General features: G+C 59.6%; 2 protein-coding genes across 3 annotated transcripts; both read right to left on the bottom strand.

The window, feature by feature from the left end:
• Positions 1 to 10,559: 10,559 nt before the first annotated feature.
• On the bottom strand, positions 10,560 to 13,575 carry LOC308676867 (AP-1 complex subunit sigma-1A). Of its 2 annotated transcripts, none has more exons than XM_081342907.1 (5): positions 13,459 to 13,575; positions 12,833 to 13,011; positions 11,942 to 12,050; positions 11,506 to 11,643; positions 10,560 to 11,134 (listed from the first exon to the last, which is right to left on the bottom strand). In XM_081342907.1, the coding sequence occupies exons 1-5, from the start codon at positions 13,555 to 13,557 to the stop codon at positions 11,087 to 11,089; spliced, it is 573 nt and encodes a 190-aa protein (XP_081199033.1). In that variant the 5' UTR covers positions 13,558 to 13,575; the 3' UTR covers positions 10,560 to 11,086. The 2 variants fall into 2 exon arrangements, with proteins under 2 accessions (XP_081199033.1, XP_081199034.1); XM_081342908.1 differs by having other exon boundaries at positions 13,544 to 13,562.
• A 71-nt stretch (positions 13,576 to 13,646) lies between these two features.
• On the bottom strand, positions 13,647 to 18,274 carry LOC308676789 (plasminogen activator inhibitor 1-like). The gene is made up of 9 exons (XM_081342814.1): positions 18,154 to 18,274; positions 17,630 to 17,895; positions 16,968 to 17,201; positions 16,576 to 16,770; positions 16,208 to 16,406; positions 16,022 to 16,122; positions 15,583 to 15,669; positions 15,248 to 15,331; positions 13,647 to 14,206 (listed from the first exon to the last, which is right to left on the bottom strand). Exons 2-9 carry the CDS (start codon positions 17,892 to 17,894, stop codon positions 14,169 to 14,171), a joined length of 1,203 nt encoding a protein of 400 aa, XP_081198940.1. The 5' UTR covers position 17,895; positions 18,154 to 18,274; the 3' UTR covers positions 13,647 to 14,168.
• Positions 18,275 to 24,922: the final 6,648 nt, after the last annotated feature.

Below are 24,922 nucleotides of genomic sequence, written 5' to 3'. Positions count from 1 at the left end.
AGGCTGGCTCTGGAAGCAGGAGTGGTGCCAAGGGACAGGAGGCAGTCCTGGCCTCAGCAGCAGGGGGAACGGGCCCACATCTCATGGAAGTGGCAAGCTCTGGGGGCTGGAGAAGGCTCACCAAACCTGGGGAGGCCCCGTCTCTGACAGGGGTGAGTCCGTGCCCTGCATCTCCCCAGCACTGTCCTGCTGCCCAGTCTCTTTCTTGGCCCTATTTTAAAACAACAGTGGGGGGCAGGGAGGAGAAATTGTGTACTGCTTCACGCAGTTGCTCACACTGCTGCACAATCCCACTCCACGCCGCTTAAGGCTGGGGGGTGGGGGGGGAACAAAGGCCATTCTAGAATCTGAACTCTTGTTCCACACCTGGGAAGATATTCTGTTTGAAGCTGCAGCTCCACCGTGGGCAGCAACTCCATGGTCTCCCCATATCCCTGGTAGGGATCAAGAGCCATTAGGCAATATGGTGGGCAGAAAGCCAAAAGTCATCAATCACTGCCAATCATGTCCATCCCCCTCCATCTGCCCCCCCCAGTCCCTGCCCCGCTCCTTTCTTAGTCAGGGCTGGGGTCTCGCTCCACTCCAGTGGGCTGGGTGGGTTTCTCGAGTGCAGCAGTAAAGCTCCTGGTTGCAGACCTGCTTTATGCCAGGCAGGAGGAGTCCAGCCCTCTTGATTCATTCACACAATCGGCCCCTTCTGCTGCAGGAGTGACTCACTCTCCAGGCATTAATCTAAACTCTGACAGCCCGGAAATCCGGCATCAGCCCTGGGAGGGAGCAGCTCGCTCGCTCGGGGAGGGGCGGAAAACAGTCACCAGGTGGAATTTTTCCCCTGCGTGGTGGCCCTTACAGGGACCGAGGCAGAGAGCCAGAGCAGGTCCCCATCGTTTGAGTCTGCGTCTCCCGTGCATGCTGACTGCTGGCGAGAGTCAGGGTGAGGGTGAGGAAGGAGAGGACTAGCGCCCCCAGAGAGCGGCTGCCACCAAAGGTGTGGCCGGGCTCGCCTCGAGGGAGGAGCCACACTTGCCTTAGATCTCAGGACGCCTTGGTGGCCTGAAGGTTTTGCCGCCCCCCCCCCCCGGACCCCTGCTTCCTTGGCTTCCCACAGCTCCAGCCAGCCAACCAAAGAGCCTGGCCTCCCTGTCGATGTTCCTTCTTGGCCAGGGACTTTCTCTTGCTGCTGGATGCTCTTTGGACATCCAGAGGTAGCAGAAGAGGCTGCCCTTACAAGAGTGGCAGAGTTGAGGTAGGGAAGAGTCCTCTGGTCGGCCCTGCAGGGCGTGCATCTCCAGGACCCCCCAGCAGGAGCCGTTCAGAAGTTTCTGCAGCAGAATCCTTGGGGGGGGGCGGTTTCTGCTGATGCTCCGGAGACCACTCCCTTCCCTAGAAAGAGAGGCAGGCGGGCTCCTCTCTTTTCTTTCGGACCATTATGAAGTTGCTCTTTCTGCTGGGAAGTTTTCTCTGCGATTGATTCAGTGGATCCACCTTCCTGTCACTTAGATCATGACTCTCTTCTGCCTTCTGGAGTTACCAGAACCGGTCTTGTCTTTTTCTCTACGTGACAGTCTTTTAACGCTTGAAGACTGCTATGGCATCTCTTCTTAGCCGTTTCCCCTCCCTTCCTTCCACCTTTCTTCCCAAGACCTTGTTTCTAGTCCCCTAAGCCGTATCCTCCTCCTCCTCCTCCTCCTCCTCCTCCTCCTCCTCCTCCTCCTCCTCCCCCCCTCCTCCTCTTCAGTGCTGGGGTCTCCTGGGTGCCTGGACCTCTTGGCTGGGAATGTACAGTGCTCTGTGGCCAGAGGAAGGGGGAGGGTCACGGCTGAGTCTCTCTCCTGGGCTTCCTAGAAGGCATGAGCTTCAAAGCCACCCTCCCGTCGGATAGGACTTCAGTCCTCACAGCCTCCAGCTGTTTGTCCTCTGGCTGCAGGGCACCCAGTTGGGAAGGCTGGGCTAGACGGGTGGGACTTTCCCTGTGGAAGGGTGTTGGTGTAGTATCTGCCAGTGTTTGGAAGCACTGCTTTTCTAACTCCAGCTGGCCGGACGGTGGTTCCTTTTTAGACCGCAGAAGAACGCAAGGGCTCTTTGCAGGACTCTTTTGGTCTCCAATGCTGCAGAGAAAGCCTTACTCCCAATCGCCTTCCCGGAAGGGAGCGTCCAATAAGCCTTTTGTGTTCCTGGCATGTAAGCAGGGAGCTTGCAGGAGCTGACATTGCTCCAAGTGGAACAAGACAGATCCGTGAGAAAAAGGGTCACGGCTTCCCATCATGGCTTCCCCGCTCCCTCCTGCAAGCACACCCTATGCCGGCAACCAAGGGGGAAAGGGGGGAAAGCGGAGGGAGCCTGGGTGGTTTGGTCTGAGCACAGTAGACTCCAGCCTCCTGTGGGGTTGGCCAACCTCTCCGTCGCAGTTCAGAGGTGAGGGGTGACAAATGCAGAGGACGGCACAGCTTCCCTCCCCCCAAGGACACGGAAGGGGGAATGGGAGGGGAGAGCCACCAGGACTGCAGGAGGAGGGGAGGTGACTCACCCTCTCCTGAAACCTCGCAAAAGCCTCTCTGCACGGATCCAAAAGGAGTCACGCCTGAGAGGGCAGGGCGGAGAGAACGGGCAGGGAGAAGAAACGAAGCGAGACGCGGAGCTGAAGGTAAGCACGGGCGGGCCGTAGGCACGGCGCGGCAAGGCAGCAGGCTTTGCTCGGGGCTCTGGCAAAAGGCGCCGAGATAAAAGACCCACCGCGCCGACCTGGGGTCCCCATACTATCTCCTGCGCGCCTCCCGGTACCGCGCTTGGCACGCGGAACACGGAGTGCACGCAGAGGTGTCTCAGCGCGCGTGCCCCCAGTTCCGCCCCGCCCGCGCATGGTTTGATGATTTGCCCCCGGGCAGCCGCCAGCTCTCTGAGGCCTTCGCACCGCCGACGCGATTCGGAAAGAAACCACGGCTCCCTTTCTTGGCCCGGGCAACGGGGAAGCCCCTGTGCAGATCTGGTAAGAGATTCCTCGGGGCTCCCCAGGTCTGTGCCCCTCCCACCCTTCCCTCCGAGTGTCTCATTCATTCACCAGATCCACGCCTCGCCTCTCCTGCGGCTTTCTCCTTCTAGTTCTTCATTCATCCACTCCGCTCTCATTCATTCAGCCACAGGCAGCCATTCACTCTTTCACTCGACGGGCTTATTTCCGTTTCGCGCAAGCGCGGAACTCCCCTCCAATCCTGCTCAAATTTTATGAATGAACATTGACGTCAATAGAGCCCCCCACGTGGGTCGGGCTGGAAGTACAAAAGCAGCAGCCCAGCCCCGCCGCTGTTCAAGGTGCTGAAAGACTATCCGGCAGAGAGCGACGCCCGAGCAAGGCAGGCGGCGGCGGCGGCGGCGGCGAACCGGCAAAAGGGTGGAGTCCCCGGCGGCGCAGCTACACCCGAGCCGATAACGCGCTCCTCCCTCCCGGACCACTGAGAAACGTGGGTGAGCGCTGGTGGGCGGGAGGGAGTGCCCTCTCCCAAAAAGAGGGGGAGGACGACAACCGCCCCCCCCCCGGCCTCGCCCATCCACGGGGGGGGGAGCGGATTGCTGGGAAGGGGTGGCGAGCGATCCAAGCGATCTGGCGTCAGGAAAAAGCCGGTCGGCGGGGGCTCCCCGTCGCAGGGGACTCTTGGGTGGGAGAGCACGGACTGCGGGCGACGAAGCCAGATCTCCGAGCCTTCAGCAGGTGGACACGGCCGGGGCAAGGGAAAAACTTGCGTCACTCCGGAATTCAGCCGGGAGGGACCCCAATGTATCAACCCTGCTGACTCGGGCGCAAAGGAGAAAGGGGAGGGCGGGCCCCATGGAAGATCTGCCTCGCGTTGTTGTTTTCTGAAAAGCAGGAAGGAAGAGTGGCGAGGCGAAGGGGAAGCCTCCCGGAGGGTCTCCGAGGAGAATGGGGGGGGGGGCGTCGCTCGGGGTAAACACTGCGGAAATCGCCAAGGCTGAATCCGATGGGCATGAAAGGCTCTGGGGCGCGGCTGAGAGGTCGAGAGGCCGAAGTCGATCCTAGAGAAGGAGGGGCGAAAGGGAGCAGGATCTCAGGAGGGGATCTGAAGGGGAGGGGGTCGAGGCTGCGCCTCCCCAGCACTCCCCGCCAGCAAGGGTGGTGGGTGTGGGGACTGCAGCGCAGTCTGCTGCTGCTCTGCTGGGGGGGAGGCTGATCCTTCCCCCCCCAGAGGACCATCTGCACCAGTAGCTGGGTGGGGGTGGGGGGCTGGCTGGGGGGTGATAATTGGGCCAAGGGAAGCATGAGCTGCTCCTTCCAAAATCACGAAAAGGGGCAGAGACCAAAGCGTCACATGTCGAGTCCATCATCTCCACCCCACAAGAACTAGGTGAGACACAGGAGAAGCCCGTTCGATGAAAAGAGGATTTCATTCTTGGGGGGGAGGCAAGTCCACTCCCAGAGGATTGGGCTGAATGAATGAGTGACCGCGACGGGTTGGCAAGAAGCAACAATAACAGAAATTCGTTTCAAGGGAGGAGCCCCCCTGCTTCCCCCCCAACACACACTGTGGAGAAGGCAGGAGGTGTGAGTGCAGACTTGTGGGCGGGGGGGGGGGAGTACCATCTTCCTTGGAGCAAGGCCCCTCCGTGGCGCAGGGAAGGCGAAGACTGGGGCTCTCCCAGCTGCAGCCCTTCTCAGATCGCTCTTGAGGTCCCCTTGGAGACCTCCTGCCCCAGCCCTGCCATGGCCAGCCCTTGCGAGTGTGCCCACCAGGAGGCCTTCCGACAAAAGTGCCTGTTAGCAGGCCCACCTGCAGGGAGCAGACCCACCCCGAGATACTCTGCAAGCCATGGGCCCTGCAGAGGGAACCCTCCGTTAACTGTGCAGCTGGCAAAAAAGCAGCTAACTGGGGGAGGGGGGTTGTTAATGAGAGAATAGGTGGCTATCTAACCGGTGGTGGTGGTGGTGGTGGGAGGTTTCGCCTCACCTCTGACAGGAGTAGAAGGCCAAGCCAGCTCCTTTTGTCAACGTTTCTGGGGGTCACATGTGTTTTTCTTGCTCCTGGGAGACTCAAGCCCTGACCTTGCCCCTTGTCTGTCTCCCCCTCCTCCACAGATCATCCAGTTGTGCATCATGGTGCTGTGGCCCCAGCCTCTCCGCAGAGGGACACGGGTCCTTTTTCTCTGCCTTTTGGTGCAGTCCCGTCTCCAGCTGGCTGCCCCCCTTCCTCAGGGGTTGGAGGGCCGGTTGGGCGAAACTCCAGACGAGTCCAGGAAAGAGTGGGCAAAGGTGGGCCCGGACGCCGGGCAGCAGAAGGGCGGCAGAGAGGAGCTCTTCCAAGACTTGGATCCCGAGGCCCTCGCTGCTGTCCTCCTGCAAGCCCTTCAGACTGCACCCCAGGGCTCCATGGAGTCGCCCCTCAGCCCCAAGGCCAGGGCCGCTGAAGAACGCATCCGGGGCGGGACCGGGAGCTCTGATGTGTGGCCAGAGAGCCTGCAGGACCGGCCATCCAACAAGGACAGAGATCGGCCACAGGAGGAGGCGGCCGAGGAGGCCAAGGAAAGGGTCTCTGACCAGCAGGAGCTAGAGAACCTGAAGTCCATGTTGAAGGAGCTGCAGCACTTCAGCCCCACTGACCAGCGAGGGGAGCCTTCCTACCGCCATCCAGCGGCCCCCTCCGAGTCTCCCCAAGGCCCCCGCCCTGACGACGTGCTCAAGGAACTGGAAGAGTACCAGCAACTCAAGCCCCACACCAAGCGCAGGGCGCCCCCCCAGGAGCCCTGGGCCGGAGCCCGGAAGCTGAGGCAGCAGCAGCATCTGGAGCACCAGCTGCTGCAGCGCCGCTATGAGGAGCTGGCCGAGAGCCGCAGGCAGGCGGAGGAGGCCCGCCGGGCTGCAGCCGAGGAGGAGCGCCTGGCAGACGTGGCCTCTGACCTGCTCCTCCAGTACTTGCTGAAGGATGGCGAAGAGGAGGAGGAGGAGGGGCAGCGAGGGGCCAATGCTCAGGAGGAGTCAGAAGGAGGAGGGGGGAGCAAGGAGGCCTCACTCCTCTTTGCAGACGGGGAGGACAATGTGGCGGAAGACAAGCGGTCCAACGAGACCCCGGAGGTGGGGGGGGAGGAGGAGGAGGAGGAAGACATAGATCCGAACACCATTGACCGTCTGATTGAGCTGTCCAGCAAGCTGCACCTGCCTGCTGATGACGTCATTGATATAATCAACGATGTTGAGAAAAAGAAGAAGGAGGAAGGGGAGGGGCCTGAGTCCCACAGCAAGGCCAAGCCGTTGGGGGCTCCCTCCCGCAGCAAACCCAGGAAGGCCCCTTCCCACCCCAGTGCTCACCAAGAGGCCCGCCCCATCCCCAAGGCCTTCCGCCCCGCGGCCTTCCAGACCTACCGCCACCTCCCCAAGCAGGAGTTTGCCGCCTGGAACGAAGTCTTGAAAGGGAACGAGTTCCCCGTGCCCAAGCGGTACCAGGCCAAGGACGGAGGCACCGACCGCATCTCCAACCACATCAGCCCCCGGACTTTCCAAACTCCGGCCCGCCACCACTACCGCCACCTGCCGGGCCCCACGGTGCCACGGGAGGGCTACTATGACATCCAAGCCCACGATGAGGACCTGGAGAACTACCTGGAGAACCTGCTGATGAAGCACCCCAAAGTTTTCTAGTGAAGGTGGCAGCAGCCGCTCCTCCCCCCCAGCCCCACGCCCCTCAAAGAAACTTGGCCACTCACAGTGTTTCTGACATAAATCTGGGTTCTTGCATGATTCAGGAGAACCGAGTCTCCCCACCTGGTGAAAGGTCCCGAGATTCAGTGCCACCCTCCCTTTTCATCCGATTTCAGAACAGCTGCCCCCCACTGGGGAAAAGGGGAACTTCCTTTTCTCGAGCCTAAAGGAGCCTCTCTGAGCAGCCATTCCCACAGACTCCCAAGGAAGTGCAGCCAGAGGCCTTTGCAAGAGCAGAACAGGACAAACCATCACTTTCTTCCCAGAGTGCCCACGTTCCTTAGCACTCGCAGAAATAATTTGCAGAAAAGAATCGGGCAAGAGAAGGGAAGTTGGGCGTGGCAACAAAGGCCCACCTCCTAAATGCTCCTTTTCACCTGCCCTCCCGTGTCTCAGGTCAGCCTCCTTTGCCTCCCCAGCCCCCTGAAGTCTGGCAAGGCAGACGAGCCAGTCTAAACCACAAGGCAGTCCAGGGTGGACTGGGGCTGATCCTGAAGTATGGATCGCAGCACTGGTCAATTCCAGTGAGCTCTAGACGGCGACTTTGAGGGACGGGGTCCTATTCTGTCTTCAAGAGACAAGGAGAGAGCAGCCAATTAGGTCAAATTTTGGTCCACAGGCTTCCCCGAAATATAATTATTGGACTTGGGGCAGGGGGTTGTAATGGAACAACTTGTTGCTGAAGAACTCACCATCTGTTTCCTCCTCCTCCTCCTCCTCCCTCCCTCCCATTCAGAGTCCAATGTCCAATTCTCAGAGTCTGCCTGGACAAATCACTGCAGTTTTCTTGGCAAAATCTTTTAGAAGTGGATTGCCATTTCCTAGGGCTGCAAGAAAGTGACTGGCCCAAAGCTGCCTAAGCGGCTTTGTTGCCTAAGGCAGGACTAGAACTCACTGTCTCCTGGTTTCTGGCCTGACGCCTTATGCACACACCAAATTGGTTTCTTTAATCTGCTTTTTGTCACAGTCTAAGCAGTGAGCAGAAGTGAATTCCCACCAGTCTCATACCGCAGACTCTCCTTATTGGCTGCAGGGACATTTCAAACTAACACAGAAACTAGAAAGAGCTGAAGGAGCAGCTTCTGGGGGCCTTTTCCCGGGAACAAGAGAGTGCCTTAGGAGCACAGCCTGAACCTGCTAGCCCAACTCCTTGGTGTCCACTTATACTTTCCCCCCTACCATACATTGGCTTTTTTCCAGCTAGCAGAGAAAGGGATCTCAAGAGGTGCAAACCCATCTTTTCCAAGGTGGTGGAAGGGGCAGGAAATAAGGCTGGGTAAAGATGGCTCCCATGGCATCTGCTGATTCGGCCTGCGTGTTCTTACATTCTGTGGATTACAGACCCGAGGGGAGGCTTCTTCGCGGAACTGCGATTGGGCCTCCAATTCTGCCCTTGAATCAGTCTGGCCACATATTTGAGGGAATCTGCCTGTGGGGATGGGAAGAAGCCTGTCTCTCCTAACTGGGATGGCAGCACGGGGAGGGTGCAAAGCGAGGCAAAGGGAGAGGTGAGCAGACTTGGCCCCCTCTGGAGCACAGCGGCTCTTTTTGCCCTGTTCCGCTCTCCGGACAAGCCGTTCTCCTCCTGGCTGCCACCGGACCCCATTGCTCAAAGGGACCCCATTGCTCTGGCAATCTGGGACAGAGACGCCGGGCCCTCGTCCTCAGCTCCTAGGCAGGTGATGGACACCAAGGAGTCACGTGAGCAGCACGCTGGCATTCTGCACCCAGAGCCAAGGGACCCTCCAGGGGGTGGGGAGGGTGGGCTTGAGCATGCTTTAGTAGACCTGCTTGTGAACATTCATGACCATCCAAAGCTGCCTGGCAGAGGGATCTATCTGGGTGAGCACCGGAAGGCTGACGAGGTTGTGGCGAAGGTGGCAGTTTGCACGTGTGTAAGAATTTTCCACTGACATCAGTCCTAGAGTGTGCAAGTTTCTTCAATTTGTGGTGTCCAGTCCTGTACAAACAAGCAGAAGTTGCTTTGATGTCTGGTCCATTTTGTTGTACTTGAAATAAAACACATTTGCCCTGTTGTAAATAGCATGTCGAATTACTAGTTTTGCTAAGAAATAAAAGCAACTATTTTATTATGAGTTACTCTCATTATTTGTAAATTGGTGGGCTACAGGCCGACTGGGCCTCTGCCCCCCAATACAAGATCTGGGAAACTTAGAACCATCACTAGAACTGGCCCAGGGAAGTACTGCAACGTGGTACTTTCCCCAATAGCTTCTGAGTGTCTGCAGAGTGACAAGTGCCAGCCCACTCTCAGCTCCTCAAATCCAAGCAGGGCAGAGAAGCTGGCCTTGGGCACCCAGGAGACCTTCCAGAGAAAGCCCGCCATTGCTCTCCACGGCGGTGCCTGAAACCAGCACCAACCACGAAGCCTTGCTTGCCGCATCGGGAAGGCAAGAGGGGCCAGGAGCTGGCCTGGGGCGGTGGGGGGGGATGCTTCCAGTTTGCCCTGGATCTCACTTGAGAAGAGAGGCAGCTCTGCTAGGAAGAGCCGGAAGCCAGGAAGAAAGCCCCCCACCTTGGTGACGGGCACAGAGGGGAGTGGAGAGACCCCAGCATAGGGACGGGAAGCCTCCAGAGGGACCCTACTGGAAGGCCCACACAAAGGGGGTGGGCAGAGGTGGCCGAGTGGCTGCTCGTGGGCTCAGCCTCAGCAGCTGCCAACAGCCCCCCTCCAAATGGCCAGAGGAAGGTTGGCAGCCAGGAGGCCGGTTCAGCTGCCCCCTCAGCAGTGACGCCATCCAGGCCGGCTCTTGAACCCCCAGGTGGCTCTTGCACAGGCTTCTAGGTGCCCCACCCCCCCAGGCCTGGCACAGAGGCTGCGTCCTCCCCCCCCCCCGTGTAAAACAAGGTCCTCTTGCTGAAGCCACGGAGCCCTGCCTCCTTGGGGGCAGCGCCTGCCTGACAGAGAAGTGTTCCTGGAGGTCTGGCCGCTCTGGCCCTTCAGCCGTCCTTCAGGCTAGGCTAGCTGGCCTGACTGCAGACATGCGTTTTTGTGACAGGTGTTGATCTACACAAGTTACCTTTTAAACAAACAAACTGTGGGGTTTAATCTTCGTATCCTGCCAAGTCAGTTGCGAGATGGGCACCACGCAAGTTGGAGAGAAATGAGGTCCCATCAAGGAACTCTGAAATACTCTAGTAGTAACTGCCTTGTCTGTTTTCCTGCGTGTTTCTCAGCCACGCTGGGAAGTAACCCTCACATTAAGCCCCAAGATGGTGGCTTTCAGTACCACACGGCACCCATCAAGGCGGAGGAGAGCAAGGGGGACCAGAGGACCTCTCCTCAGGCCAACCCAGCCCTCCCCCTCGGTGGCTGGAAGCAGGAGGCCCCCAGGCAGGGATCTGTGGATGCCCCCCTTCTCCAACTGCCTCTCAACTGGCTAAGAGGGATGAAAAAGGCACTGGGCCAGCTGGGCACAGAGGAAGGGGCTCCCACTGGTCAAGCGCAGCTTCTCCCGGCTGGAGTCAGTGAGCAGCTCCAGCATCCAGCCCGAAGCCTCACCACTCTCCCTGAACCTCTGGCCTTCCGCTCTGTCACCCCCCCCTGCACCCCAAGTGCCCCAATGCCAGGCAAGATGCGGAGTGGCAGGAGGAATCAAGGGGTGCCGGGGCCCCCAAGGCTTGCTTGGCCCGGCCCTCCCCGCCCTGCTTAGAAGATCTCCAGGGCCAGCAGCAGGTGCGCCCTAGCTGACCCTTGCACCCCCACTGGCACAGCCGCAGCTGGGACCCCTAGCCCTAAACACCTCCCCCAAGAATTGAGCGCGTGCAGCACCTGCAGCTTTGAGGTCGGCTCCCACAGCTGGGATCCTGCTAGGCATAAAAACACCCTCAGGCAGACTCTTCCAGACACGTTTTATTCCAGAAAACCCAGGACGACCTCACCTGCCCCCCATTCCTTGGGTCAGGGAGAAGCGCTGGCAGAGGCGGAGTGCAGAGAAACACACACACACACACACGCACACACCCCTCCAACATCCAGAGAGCAGCCTTCAGGTGCAGGAAAGCTGCTGTTCTATGGCGACTTTGGAGCCTCCCGATGCACCCCCCCGGGGGGTGGGACAGAAGGCGGGCACTGTGGGCTCTGCCAGTCAGCGGCAGCAGGGCGACACTGCAGGTGCGAAAGGGGGCAGGAACCGACAACTGGGCAGTGAAGAAAGTCGCGAGGAGGTCCTTCCACCACTACCATCCGGGACCGTGATGAAAAGTGCCCTGGATCCTGTCCCCGAGTCGGGGGCTGCAGAGTCCAGCTGCCCACCTGCCGGAGCCTCACAAGTCGGTATTCGCGGAGCTTGTGGGGCAGTGGAGGAAGGGGAGGGGCAGGGTGGCGAGGGAAGATGGCCTGAGGTTCTGAAGGAAGCCCCACTATGCCAGCCCCATCTCCTCCAGCACACTCCGGGGAGACTCGTCCTCCTGCAGGATGGAAGGGGGAGAGGGGATCAAGGGGGAGAACTCGCCATGCCACAAGCAAGCCCCTGCCAGAGACAGCTCTGAGAAGGCACTCTGCACATGCTCAGCCTGCTGCTGAAATTTCTCCCAGCAAGGCAGCCGTTCAGTGTGCCTGGAGGAGCCTGCTGGCCATGGCTGCTCTCCACCCCATTGTTTGCACTACGGCTCCGCAGCAGTCCACACCAACTGCGGGAGAGTGCGAGTGACTCACGGCATGCAGAAGCCAAGCCCCTCGGGGGAGGGTGCTCCTCCTCCTCCTCCTCCCCCCCCCCCCCCGGCCATTGGCAGTGGGTGCAGCAGAGCAGCCTGCCTCCTCCCCCCCACAAAGCCCCTACCTCCTGCAGGAGGTCTGCCTGCTCAATGGCTTTCAAAACGCTCTTCTTGGAAGTGTCCTGCACCTCCCCTCCCATCAGGAACTCATCCAGGATGAAGTAGGCTTTTTCGAAGTTGAAAATGATGTCCAGTTCACACACCTGGGGAGGAGGGGTGCAAGGCAGGGAGGGCTTTGCTAATGATCCTTGGGGAAATGGAAGTGCCCCCCTCCCCCCCCGGCCTGCCAGCCCAGTTCCCCGCTTGGAGGATACACAGCCGGTCCTTAGCAGGCCCAGCAACAGCCAGGGTTGCAGAGGCCATGAAGGTGTGGGGCAGGGACAGGGGGGCTGCCAAGAGCTGGCCTGGAACAGTCCTGTTGTGTGGGGCACAAGGGGGGTGGGAGCAAGTAAGTGGCCAGATCAGCACAAGGAAGGAAAGCCGCAACTCCCTTTGACTCACACTGCCAAAATATTTGTCTAGCAGCTCCACGTATCGATGGATGAGTTCCAGAGTGATCAGCTCATTGTCCTGCCCCTCGATGCCGCAGCAGAAGTACAAGCTGGCGTACCTGGGCCAGAGGAGAGGAAGGAGGGGCTGAGAGCCTCTCCCTTGCCCCACAGCACCCACCTCCTCCTGAAATATCAAACAGCACTGGGGGGGGCGTGGAGGACCACCAGCAATGCCCTGCTTTCTTATTAGCCAGAGCCGCTCAGACATGCCAATGGCCCTCTCCCCTGGGGACCCCTTACCCTCTTTGGGACGTAGCCCACCCCAACGGGCGGAGCACACACACACCCTCAGCAGAGAAGCTGCGCTGTCTGTCCAGAGCAGCGCTTAAGAGACCTGGCTGGGGAAAGGAGCCGTCTGACACGGTGTCTTTGAGAGGACATTGGAGGCAGAAGGCAAAAGCTCTTGCTGCCCTGAGGCACCCCCCCCCTCAAAAGGAAGAGCAGTGGGTAGCTCAGCCCTCTGCTGGCCCCCAGAATGTGGCCATGCTGGATGTCCGACCGGTCCTTGGTTCCGTCTGGCAAGGAGGCCTGATGGACAAGGCTGAACCCTCTTTTCATGGGGGGGAGGGGAAGCAAGGCCTTCCCGGAGGACGCCCCCGTTCCCCAAATAGCCAGGCTGCTTCTGGCTCAAAGCCCAGGCAACCCATGGGGTGGACCCCTTCCGGGCGCCACCAGCTGTTCTTCTACCCAAGAGATGCAGAAAGGAAGGCAGGTGTGCAGAGGTAGTGAAGGAGGGGCCTTCTCCCAGAAGGCACCGCAATCCACAAAGCCCCCCACTGGACGCAGGAGGAGGAGGAGGAGGAGGAGGCCTTGCGGGCTGCTCCTCCTGGGAAGGAGTCACCTTTTGTAGACCACCTTCAGGTCCCGCCACTCCAGGAAGCTGCACATCTTGGGCTTGCGTGCCAGCACCACCTGCATGAGCTCCCGGACCATCTTCTTCTTGTCCTTGTCCGAGGTGGCCAGGTACCACTTCTGCAGACGCAGCTTCCCTTGACGGCTGAAGAGCAGCATGAAGCGCATCTGCGGGGCACAGGGGGGGGGCGGTCAGCGCCCACCGGCCTTCACTCCACCGCGCCGAGGCCCCTCCGGCCCGCGGCAGGCGCTCGGCAGCAGCCCCGGCTCCAAGGCGGGCCCCGTCCACGCGGGCCAGCGGGCTGGGGGCGGGCGGGCAGAAGCGCAGGCGGCCACCGGGAGGGCCGAGCCCAGAGCCCCCCCGGGGAGGCGGCCTCTCCTCCCCCCCTATCCCTGCGCGGAGAGGCGGGGCGGGGGCGGCGGGAGCTCGGCCGTCCCTCGCTTCCCCGCCCAGGTGCGGCTCTCGGGGCGGAGGCGGCCCGGGGATCGCGCCCGTCAGAGGCCCCGCTGCTGCTTCGGCCTTGCCCTGGGCCGCCCGCCTCCCCGCCCGGAGGCCCCGGAAAGCCTCGCTCCTGCTCGTCGCCCGAGCCCGCCCCGGCCCCCGCCCGGCCTCACCATGGCGGCGGCGGCGGCGGCGGCGGCGGGGCGTCCCTGGCGGGCCCGGCAGCCGCTTCCTCTCCGCCCTAACCTGCCCAGGTACCTCCGCCCGCGCATGCTCGTGGCGCGCACTTCCGGGCCCGGGCGGTTGCCGGGAGACGCGGGAGACGCCCTGCCGTGACGTCAACGGGAGGACGCCTGGCCGCCCCGCCCCAGAGAGAGGCGGGGCCCGGCTTGGCCCCTCCCTCCGCCTTCCCGCCCCCGACCGCCCCGTGGCCGAAAAGCAGAGCAGGCGAGTCAGTCGGTTGCCCGTCGCGGTGTATTTTTATGTGCAAAAATAAAACAAAATATCTGCATATATTAAGTTTTTCTTTTTAGTCCCAAAGTGCTCGAGTTCAGACGGCTCTTGTTCCGCAAGGGGGGGAGAGACCGGCTCCCCGATCCAAGGCTGGCGTCGGCGGCGGCTGGCAGCGCTCCCCTGCGCCTCGGGGCCTCCTCCCGCCTGGACCTTCGTCCGCCGAGGGCAACGGGCTGGGCGCCCGGTTCTCGCGCTGGCGCCCTCGGTGCCCAGAGTGGCGGGGCAGGCGAGGGAGAAGGCCCAGCAGAAGCGGCTTCCGCGAAGAGGGTGGTGGGGGACGATCCCGCTGGCGCGGAGGCTCCCTGGCCGGGCGAAGAACGGCGCTCCTTCGCTTGAAAGGGAGGTCGGGCGCCCAGCAGGGGAGGGGCGCTCAGGGCTCCATCACCTGCCCTATGAAGAGGACGGTGCCTGCAGGGAGGAAGGGAGATGCTGCAGGGGGCCAGTGGGGGTGGGGCAAGCGGAGCCGCCTCTGCCCCCCCTTCCTTGGCCGGGGTGGGGATACGGAATGGGGCCTGAAGGAGCCCCGTGTGCAAGTACGTGCCCGTTGCACACCAGCAGCCTCCAGCTGAAGCAGGACCAGGGCTGGAGGGAGGCAGAACCCTGGCTGCCCCCACCGGATGGAACTCCAGCTAGCTATCCTGATGAAAGCGGCCCAATGCTGGGGTGGGGGGGAGTAGGGTTAAGGATCCGGGGTTTGTCTCTGTCCGTCTCTGAGCTGCCGCCCCTCACCAAAATGGACAGAACAGGCCCAGACAGGGTCCCTGCCCTGAAGGCCTTCCCTGTGGTTCCGATTGGCTGGGTTCCAAAACAGTTCAACCCTAAGGGAAGGTTGCGTTTGCATCACAAGGGTGCCAAGCAAGTGTATACTGTGAAGGCTTAGCACAATGACCAGTTCGCGCAACCGCCGGCGTCTCACGACACTGAGCCACCCAACTTAGGCAAAGACCCACGCTCTTGGACCGGAGACCCTGGCTGGTGCACAGGCAGCAAACTTGTGGGCGCGCCAGCATTCTCTGTGGGCGCGCCAGCCCTTTGGAATCAATTGCCGGTTGAGCTCCGGATGGCTCCCGACCATCGCTCTTTCCGCCGTGATCTGAAAACCTATTTATTTGAACAGGCCGGCCTGGTTTAAGGGTTTGGGGTATTTTTAGTTATTTATTGTTAGGGCTTAATTAATTTAATTTTATTTTAACTTTTGTATGTAATGCTTTTACTGCCCTGTACACCGCTCTGAGTCCTTCGGGAGAAGGGCGCTATAGAAATTCAATTAATAAATAAATAAATAAATAATAAGCCCAAGGCTGGCACTGGATGCGGTCCTGGTTCAAGTGAAGCCCTCCTTTATTTGGAGGGTGGGGAGGCGAGCCGATTTTTCCCTGGGCTCCTGCAACCCCTGGGAGAGAAGCCCCTGCAGTCTGTGGGGAGGAAAAGATCCTCGGTGGGCCTTACCGGTTGGGTTGTGCCGCACGACAAAAAGGAACGGCCGGTCCAGCACGATCTCCAAGGGTGCCATCCGGGCATAGATGATAGCAGCTGGGAGGGAGAGAGGAGGGGGGATGCATTCAACAGCTTAACATTCAGTGGGCACCAGTGCCACCCTCTGCCCACTCCCTCCTGAGGCTCGTGGGAGGAGTCATGGGGGCGACCCACTTCAGAGCAAAACCAACCCCGTGCATATCAGGGAGCCCCAAAGCAAGGGGGGGAGTTTGCTGGCAAGAAGCAGGTTCTTCTCTGCCCACAGAACTGGGCAGAGAACGGGCCCTGCAGTGGTCCAGGGTACCCACCTGTGGCAGAGGAGGCCTTGGTACCACTCTCGTTCACGTCAATCTTCACTTTCTGCAGCACCTGAGACACAAAGAGGGCATCCCACACTGCAAAGAGAGGGCAGGACCCGTGAGCGTGGCCCCGACCCCAGGGTCCTCTGCACGGGCAGCACCTCTCTCCTGGGCTGGTCTGATGCCCGGGGGGGGGGGGTTGCCAGCCAAAGCCACAGCAGGATACTCCAAACTTCCAGCCTGCTTCGGCCAGGGGAATCTGGGCTCTCTCGCTCCGGAGCTGATGGGCTCCAGGGAAAGAAGCACTCTGCACACTTCCCAGGATCCCCTTCCCCCCTCCTGGCCTTGGGCCTTAGCCCTGCCAGGCTCCCTGCAGCCAGTGGGCAGCAAGTGCCGCGCGTGGAGGATGAGGAGCCAAGGGGGCTTGGGGGGGGAGGGAGACCCCAACCTGAAAGGCGGCTGAAGTTGGCCTTGTGGCAGTCAAACATGTCCGTCATGCCCAGGGCCTCCAGTGGCCCGCGGAGGTCAACTTCGCTCTCCAGAGAGAACCTGCACAGAAGGAAGGAAGGGTCAGTGAGGGGCAGGCGGGCCTCTGCGGGGTTGGTGGCTTGAGCCAGTCCCGAGTGACGCCTACTTGGGCAAGACGAGGAGCCGTGTCACGGCGGACATGTTGCCCTTCCACTCCGCCATGAGCTGGGTGTCGATGGCAGCCGCCAGGGCCGAGAGGGGGGCGTTCGGCTGGAGGGGGGTGGCGATGAGCAGGCTCAGCGTCTCCCCCTGGTAGGGCAGTTCGATGACGTCGTAGCTCCCCTGCTCAGGGATGGAGAACTCGCCTGGAAGAGAAGGGAGGGTGAGAGCCAGATCGGGGCCCCTGGAGATCTCAAGGACCAGCCCTGCGCATCCTGACCCCAGTACTCTCCACATGCTCAGAGAAGCTCCCTCGAGCTGACTCAGGCCCCAAATTGCCCCAGCTCCCATCTCTCTAAGGAGGGGCCTCCTCACCATAGTGGAATTCGGCCGTCTGCTCCATCATGGGGACTGCAATGGTGCTGCCGTCCAGCTTGTGGAAGATGCGCTGGTGGGTGGCGGCCTCCGGGAAGGGAAGCCGCCAGAGGCCTTTGAAGTGGATGGCATTCACCAGCACCAGGCGTGTCATGGCACCCAGGGCGCCCTCCTGCAGGAAACCCTGGATCATCCCTGAGAAAGCAGAGACGGGTGATGGGAGGGCAGCACAGGGCAACCTCTGCTTCCAGCCTCAGAGGTCCTTCGGGGCAAGTCCAGGCCCCAATCAAGCACCCCACCTGGCATTTCCTGCCCGGTTTCCTGAGGGTCCTTCCTGCGGCTCCCAGGGCCTCCCCAGGCCCGTCCCAGGAACTCTCCCTGCTGCTGCTCACCATTGGTGTGCTGCTTTACCCAGGCATTGACAATGTCACGTGCGCGGGCGCTCTCTGAGAAGTCCACCTGCTTGACCATCTGGTGAAAAATTCGTTGGAAGCGCAGCATGAAGGTCGGCGCCAGCGGCAGATCGCGCTGCACAAAAAGGGCGTCTGCCATCTCCAGCACGTCCTTGCTCCGGGGGTCGCTCAAGGTCTTCTGCAGCAGTCGCAGGGCTCGTGGGACGCCCCATTCTGTGGGGGAGAGCGTGTCCTCAGCTCTGCTGGAGCCAGGCCCTCTACTGACCTCTCCGATGAACGCACCAGGGACGGTCAGCTGCTCTGGGGAGAGCAGAGTTGGCCTGCAGGAGGGCGAGGCGAGGCCTTCCTCCCCAGAGGACCGCCCGGGCACACCCCGCTTTCCTTCAAACACTGTGGAGCCTTCCCCTGCACTAGGGACACTTCCCTTGGCCCTTCCGGCAGGATCTGCGGGCGGTTGGGTTCAGCCACAGGACCTCTCCTAGCCCACCCGTTCATGCTTCCAGGCTGCGCAGGTTGGGAGGTCAGGCGCCCTACTAGGCTGCCCCCCCATCTCGTTTTTCCGAAAGAGCAAAGCAACCAACTAGTGAAGCGGTGCCCCAGCAAGCAGGGCATCCACGCCCTTCCCTCCTGCAGTCCCTCACCTTTCAGGCTGAATCTCATGGCATCATTGATCTGGCGCCGGGTGTTTCCATCCGATGCCACCTGGAGCATGGCCACCACGGAAGCCACGCCGTGCGGGGAGAAGGCCAGGTTCTGGTCTTTGGAGGCCTCGGACGCTTCCCGGAACACCCGGAGCCCGAAGTCCGCGGAGAGCTGGGCCACCCGGGCCACTTGGCGGCCAGAAGGGGGGGGCGCGGCACGCGAAAGGGCCAGGCAGGCCAAGGATAGGAGGGACCACAGCTCCATCCTGCCGAGAGAGGAGAGCGGTGAACCGGCGCCGTCCTGGCCGACGCGGCTCCCGGCGGCCCACAGCGGCGACCGGGGGGTGGGGGCTGCCGCCCGCCTCTTATCCCGGGCCGGGGCAGGCCCGCAGAGGCCACCCCGGTTCCGTCCTCAGAGTAGGAGGGACGAGGCCGCCTCCGCCAGGCCGATCAGGAGAAACGGCCGTCCCTGGGGCTTGCAAGGCGGGGAGCCCCTCTGCCTCCGGAGCGTCCCCCTTGCTTACTCGGCTCCCTGGGCGGCTGTCCCTGGCCTCGGTGCCGGTGCGCTGCCGCCGTCCCGCGCTGGGCTTTTTATGCGCTGCGCCCGCCTGCCAGGAAGCCGGCATGAAGTCAGCGCCGGGCGCCGCTCCTCCCCCCGCCCCCTGCGCGAGACCCGGCACCCGCCCGGAGGGAGAGCGAGGCCCCCGCCCCGAGCAGCCCGCCCTCCGCCCCCGCAGGGGCCTCCTCGGCGGAAGGGGGCATTCCGTGGGGCGGCGGCGGCGCCGTTCGGCGTTCCCCTAATCCTGGACGGAAGCCCCGTAGTCGGCGCGGGACAGACGGCGGCCTTGCCCGCGGAGCCCTCTCCAGAGGGAAGGTTTCCGACTTCAGGCGCGCCAGGAGAGGCAAGGACGGCCTGGGAGGGATCCGGGCGTCCCGCCTGAGCGGGCAGGGGCTACGGCCGACGGAACGGCCGAGGCAATCCTGAGCTGCCTCCGCAGCGGCGCTGACGCTGCGCCAGTCCTCTCTGGGCGGCCAGATTGCAGCCGGACTGTCCTCCGGAGGGTCCACTTTGGGTTGCCCCAATGCAAGGAGGCCCTGAGGAGCTGCAAGGAGGGCAGAGGTTTGCAGGAGCTTGGAACGAAATCTAGGAAGAGAAGAACTAGGGATGGGCGGCCTAAAGAAGACAACCTTTTTAGGGGAGACGGGAAACCGCCTTCTGGCTCTCGGAGGGGGAAACTTTTTATTTATTTATTTTATTTTAATTCCATTTATATCCCGCCCTTCTCCGAAGACTCAGGGCGGCTTACAAGCTTAGCAGTAGCCTTTATTCTATGTATATGCCTGCTTGTTAGGGCTTTCACACACACCCCAAGCGGCATTATTACAAAGTCAGCTTATTGCCCCCAACAATCTGGGTCCTCATTTTACCCACCTCGGAAGGATGGAAGGCTGAGTCAACCTTGAGCCTGGTGGGACTCGAACCTGCGCTAATTGCAGGCAGCTGGTGTTACTTAAGGAGGCATTAGCCCACTGCTCCACCAAGGCTCCTTGGCTTCTGTATAGTGTCAGCGGGCAAGGCAGCCGCCCGCAGAGGGAAACAGCGTAGAGAAGGCCCAGACTCGAAACGAGGAAGAACTTCCGGACCCCAGGAGCCTGCTGCATTTGTGGGCCTCTATTGCAGGCGGTTGGGCAGCTCTTGGTGTGGGATAGTCTGGGAATTCCTGCTCTGGGCAAGGCTGGACTAGGTGACCTCCAAGGTCCCTTCCAACCAGGTGAGAGAGCCTTTCCTGGAGCGTGGTCTGAAGTTGACTCTTGTCCCTGTGGGCGTCACAGGGTGCATCCTGAGGCCTCTTCCGGTCCCATTTCCCTGGGCTGCAAGGAGCGGGGAGGCCCCCAAGCCCGAGGGTTTCCTCCTGGGCCCTGGACTCAGGGCACAAGGGTTCAGGGAAGGACTGCAGTGCTCCCCACCCCCACCCCGCACGTTTTGCAATCTCTATTCGGCACATTTCAGCCCCTGCTGTTAATCAGCCGTCTTGGGATGATGCAGCCTGAAGTGGCCGCTGCTGCGGGGGTGGATTTCCCCCTGCTGTGCCAGGATGAACCCAGTCTCCTTTTGGCCACAGCGTCGTCATCGTTCCTGAACGCTTGGAATCTCTCTCTGCCTCCTCCGGGCTCTTCGGTCTGAGGGAACAGTCCAAACATGGGGGCGGGAGAGGAGTTCCGTTTGTGGGCCAGGAAGCCCTGGCGGTCCCAGGCAGGGAAGGGCCAGGAACAGGGCACCGAGCTCTCCGCGTGCCTTCTGCGCAGCTGGCACCATGGCTGTTCCCCAACGCATCTGTCCCTTGCAAAGCAGCAGCTGGAGAGGAGGCCTGGTATCGGGGCGCCCTGGGGCGGTGCTGGGCCCAGTGCTGGTGGGCGGGAAGGGAAGGACAGCCTGGACGCACCAAGAGCCCCTGCTGGTCAGCACGCTGCTCCTTTGAGTGCGGGAGAGTGGCCAGCAGGAGGACATTCCAAGCGAAGTGGTCAGCAGTCCCAGCCGACAGTGAGCCATCTAGGGGCCGACTCTGCCAGGTTCCCAGGCCCACCTGCAGCAGGAGGCAAAGAGGAATGGAGAGTGGGGGTGGGGGTGGGGTCCTGCTCCTCCTCCTCCTCCTCCTGGGATGGGAGGAAGGTTGCAGCTTGGGGCACCAGCACTGGGAGCCCCCTTGCTCTGATCTTGGCTTGGCCTTTTGAGCTCCCCTCTTCTTAGCTTTGTGACCCCCAACACCCCATGAAGACTGAGACACACACACCCCTGCTCCATTTCTGCTGACCACCGACTCTACATGTTCACTCCAAACGTTGAGATTCGATGTGACCAACCAAAAGGAGGCTTCCCACCTGCCCCCCCCCATGGGAGGCCAGGCTAAACAGACCGAAGGCTAGCTGCCCTCTGCTGAGAGGGGGGGCTGTCTGTGAGACAGAGGGGCCACCCCAACTTGAAAGCCAGCAAGCTCCGTCTGTGGAGCTGCCCGGCTGAGGCGGAGACCTCACTGGGACAAAGACCTCCGGTTGCAGAGGCTTCCTCTGGGAGAAGCAGCCCGGTCTTCCCATTGTGTCCGCTGCCTTTGGCGCTTGGTGCCTTCTTCGCCACATGGATGACCTCCCTTGCTGCCCCCCCCCAGGAGGACAGGGTCAGCAGCTGCCTCTCAGGGCTGGCAGGGGGGAGGTCACTGCTGCTGCCGCCTCCACTTGTATAATTTGGCCTTTGAGCCCCTCATCCCCTGGACCCCCACGCCCACCCAACCCTGGGAGAGAGCTGTTGCGGAGTCCCTCCAGCCGCAAGGGGCACCTGGCAGGCCACAGCAGCAGGTAGAGCGCCCTGCCCAGCCAGGCCTTGGCTTGGTTGCTGCACGGCGTGCGCCCATCCCTGCCCAGCAAGCTCAGCTCAAACCCGCTTGGGCAAACAGACTCAGCCACCCGGTTCCAGAGGCGCCCCAGCAGGGGCAGAAAAAAGGCCTTGGGCTGAGCCACGTCAGGCATGTTGAAGAGGGGTATGAGACTGGGCAGCTCCCCCCCCCTCCGTAGTGCCAAGCGTGGTCTCCCCACCACTGCGTCTCTTCCTGGCCTGCCCCCCTGAATGGCCTCTGGGGCTGCTGTCAGCCAAGAAGGAGCACCGCCTGCCTCCAGCGGGAAATGTTGGCCCGCCTGCAAAGGAGCTGCAACGTTGCCTCCCCCCTCCCCGCTAGCGGGAAGAGTATTGGGAGATCGGGAGCACCACACTGGGGAAGGCTGGCTTAAACATGGTTTTGTGCAGATCCAAACCTGAGCGCGTGTCTCCTCTCTTGAAGGAGCCGCCCTGGGTGCCTGCCTGCCTCCCAGTGCTGCTTGCCACCTTTAAAGCCCCAGATGGCTGGGGGGCCAGGCCGTCTGACGGACCGCCCCTCCCCAAACATCTGCCCGTCTCACCAGGCCAGGAAGGCAGGGTATGTTGCCGGGTGTGGGGAGGGGAGCCTGGTGGGACCCAGGAAAGGGCCTTCTCTGCACCAGCCGCCTCCTTTGGAACCCCAGCCCCCCAGAGATAAGATTGCCGCCCCCGGGGGCTTTTCAGCAAGGCCTTAGCAGCGTGGTGGTGTCAGTGGCCCTGGGGACCCCATTCAGAGCTGATAAAGTGTTTGATTCTGTTGATGAGGGTTGAATTGTGGATTTTTAACTGGATTTTTAATGTTGCACGCTCTCAGAGTCACTGTGTATATAAATTTGTCTAATGAATAACATAAAAGAGCCCTCTGTGGGCTGAGCCAATCTAGGAAAAGGTTGTTGTGACTGGGCTTGAATGGACTTTCTACCAGCCTCGCCCAGCCGATTCTGGGGGTGGGGCACCATGACTCACTTGGGGCCTGTCTGGGAATTCCCTTTGGCCTCCAGCTGCCCTCCCCTGCCTGGCTTTATCTTCTGCCCAAGACCTCTGCCGTCTTCCTGTTTTCCCCCACCCCCTGCTGAGGCCCTGGGTGCCAGGTGTTTCCCCTCCCCGCCAGCCCTTCCTGGGGCTCTTGACCTGGGCCAAAGGGGTTGGCCCCGAAGGGCTCCAAGGGAGGAGAGCGGGGGGGGGGGCTTGTCGCTCCTGAATGCTTTGCGGCTGCCTCACGCTGTCTGTCTCTGCAGACCTTTTGCGAGGAAAGGGGGCCAGAGGGGGAACCCTCAAAGCACCTTCTGGGTGCCCTGGTGTTGCACGCTGCAGACGTGTGCCAGGGTGCCCCGGGCAGCAGAGAGCGGCCCAGGGCAGAGGTCGGGGCCAGCAGACACAGCCTGCATCACCCACAAAGGCCAGGCCCTGGCTCCTCCTCCACTGTCCCTAGAGGGGGCCCTCTGTCATTCACAGCCCCCCTGCTTTGCTTCCACCCACCCACCTGACCTCTCAGCCCCTTCCTCAGCCCAGCCATCTCAGCAGGAGGGGTCCCTGCCTACACACAGAGTCCCGTTTGCAACTGTAGGGCTGGGCCCAGCCAGGTGCCCCCCCCCTGGCCAGCATCCCCAAAGCAGCAGCCATGGAGTCAGACAGCCCCTCCCTCGCAGCAGACCTAGAGGGCCGCAGGGCTTTTCCCACACCAGGAGTTCAACGTGACTGGCCCAGAAGGGGGTGGGGGAGGCAGGGGGAGGGGACAACTGATTCATGCCTGCAACAGAGAGGCTGCTGCCCAGAAAGGCAACACAGAGGCAGCCACTCTGTGCCCATCAGAGGGCCCCGCTGTGGGGAGAGCCCCGGCTTCGGAGACTCCACCAAAGTGCAGTGGGGGCCCTCGTGGGGCCCAGAGGTTGAGGGTAGAACTCCTGCCCAATATCGTCCCTGCCTCGTTCATTCCACCACCACCCCGCTGCAGACTGGAGGCTGGCTGAATTGGCACAGGGTGACCCCCTCAGTCTGCCTCCCCATCAAGCATCTCCCCACACTTCCGGGCTGCCCATTTCCTGGACAAAAGTGTAGCAGGGCCTCCAACCTGGCAGGATGTGGCCATTTGGCAGAGTTGGCTTATTGTACAAAGCACAACTGATTCTGGGTGGGGTACAAAACAGCCCCCAAGCGCAACTGGGCTCTCTTTTGTTCTTTGAAGACATTTCGCCTCTCCTCCAAGAAGCTTCCTCAGCTCTGACCGAATGGAATCCTTTTATTCCCCACCATCCGGTCAGAGCTCAAAAAGCTTCTTGGAGGTATCAATAAATTTGTTTGGGCAGGGAAAAAGCCACGAGTCAAATTTAAGATAATGCAAGACACGCGTGAAAGAGGTGGTCTTAAAATGCCTAATCTTAAATTATATTATGAGGCTGCTGCTTTATAGTCAATAAGTGATTGGTTTAATTTAACACAAGGGAGATTATTAAATCTTGAGGGTTATGATTTGTTATTTGGTTGGCATGCATATTTATTGTATGATAAGAAGGTGGATAATGTATTTAAGATACATATATTAAGGTATGCTCTGTTGCGAGTATGGAAAAAATATAGACATAAGTTAAATTATAAGATACCAATTTGGGCAATGCCTAAACATGCAATAGAAAATATAAATGTTGGATTTAAACATGATGAGACTACATATAAAGAAATTTTAAGGATAGAAAGGAATGTATGGCAATTAAAGCCATATAACATTTTAAAAGAAGAAAAGATTGTGCAAACCTGGTTTCAGTATGGGCAGTTACAAGCAAGATGGAAAGAAGATCAGAAAGTTGGCATTTTGATATCTGATGGAAATTTGGTAAAACAAATTAAGAGATCAAGGCCAGGCACATATAAAAAGGATATATAATGCACTGATAGAAATTGACTCAGAAACGGAACTTGTTAAAGATTGTATGGTAAAGTGGGCCCAGAATTTTCAGGAGGTTATAACAATGGATACTTGGGAAAAGATTTGGGTTAGAAATGTAAAATTTACACAGGCCCAAAATTTAAGAGAGAATTTTTATAAAATATTTTATAGATGGCACTTAGATTCTAAAAAATTAGCAAGTATGTATCCCAACTGCCAGCCCAAATGTTGGAGGTGTGGTTGTGAGGATGCAACGTATTTTCATATATGGTGGACTTGTAAAAAGGTTAAAGCTTTTTGGATTAAAATTTGGTGGAATATGCAAAAGATATTTAAGAAAAGGATAAAGTTTTCTCCACAATTGTTTTTATTGGGTATTATTACAGAAACTACTGTTACAGATATTAAGTTGATGTTGAATTTAATTACGGCAGCAAGACTTTTAGTAGCGCAATATTGGAAGAAGGAGGAACTGCCGACTATAGAAGAGTGGACTTTGAAAGTTTCTAACTTGGCGGAAATGGCAAAGATTTCAGCACATTTGAAAGAAAAATCGCAACAGAGATATATTGTGGAATGGAGAAGATGGATTGAATATATTCAGAATAAATATGGGACTAAAAAGTTTCATTTAGCATTTGAATAAGTAGTGGTTTTAAACAATGTATTATTAGTTCTTTGTTAGTAATATAGTTACCGTATGTTTACGGAGAGTTAAAGTGCGATAGAATTTAAGGTTTTATTTTTGTTAGCATATTTTAGTTTAAGTTTGTAAGTTTATACCCTGTATTCAGCTCTGGGAAGTCGGGGAGGGGGGAGGGGAGGGGAGGGTTGGTGGGAGGGGGGGAGGGATGGAGTATATTTAAAATGTATTGTAAAACTTTTCAATAAAATAAAAAATAAAAACTTGGAGGAGAAGCGAAACGTCTTCAAAGAAAAACAAGAAAGGCCAGTTGCCTCCTGGAAAAGCAGCTCCGGGAGCCCCCAAGTGCATTAATAAACC

Source organism: Vipera berus, assembly GCF_964194415.1.
Source record: "Vipera berus genome assembly, chromosome: W".
NCBI classification, from domain to species: Eukaryota; Metazoa; Chordata; class Lepidosauria; order Squamata; family Viperidae; genus Vipera; species Vipera berus.
The sequence above is the reverse complement of the archived record's forward strand: the minus strand, read 5'-3'. Positions and strand labels throughout refer to the sequence as shown.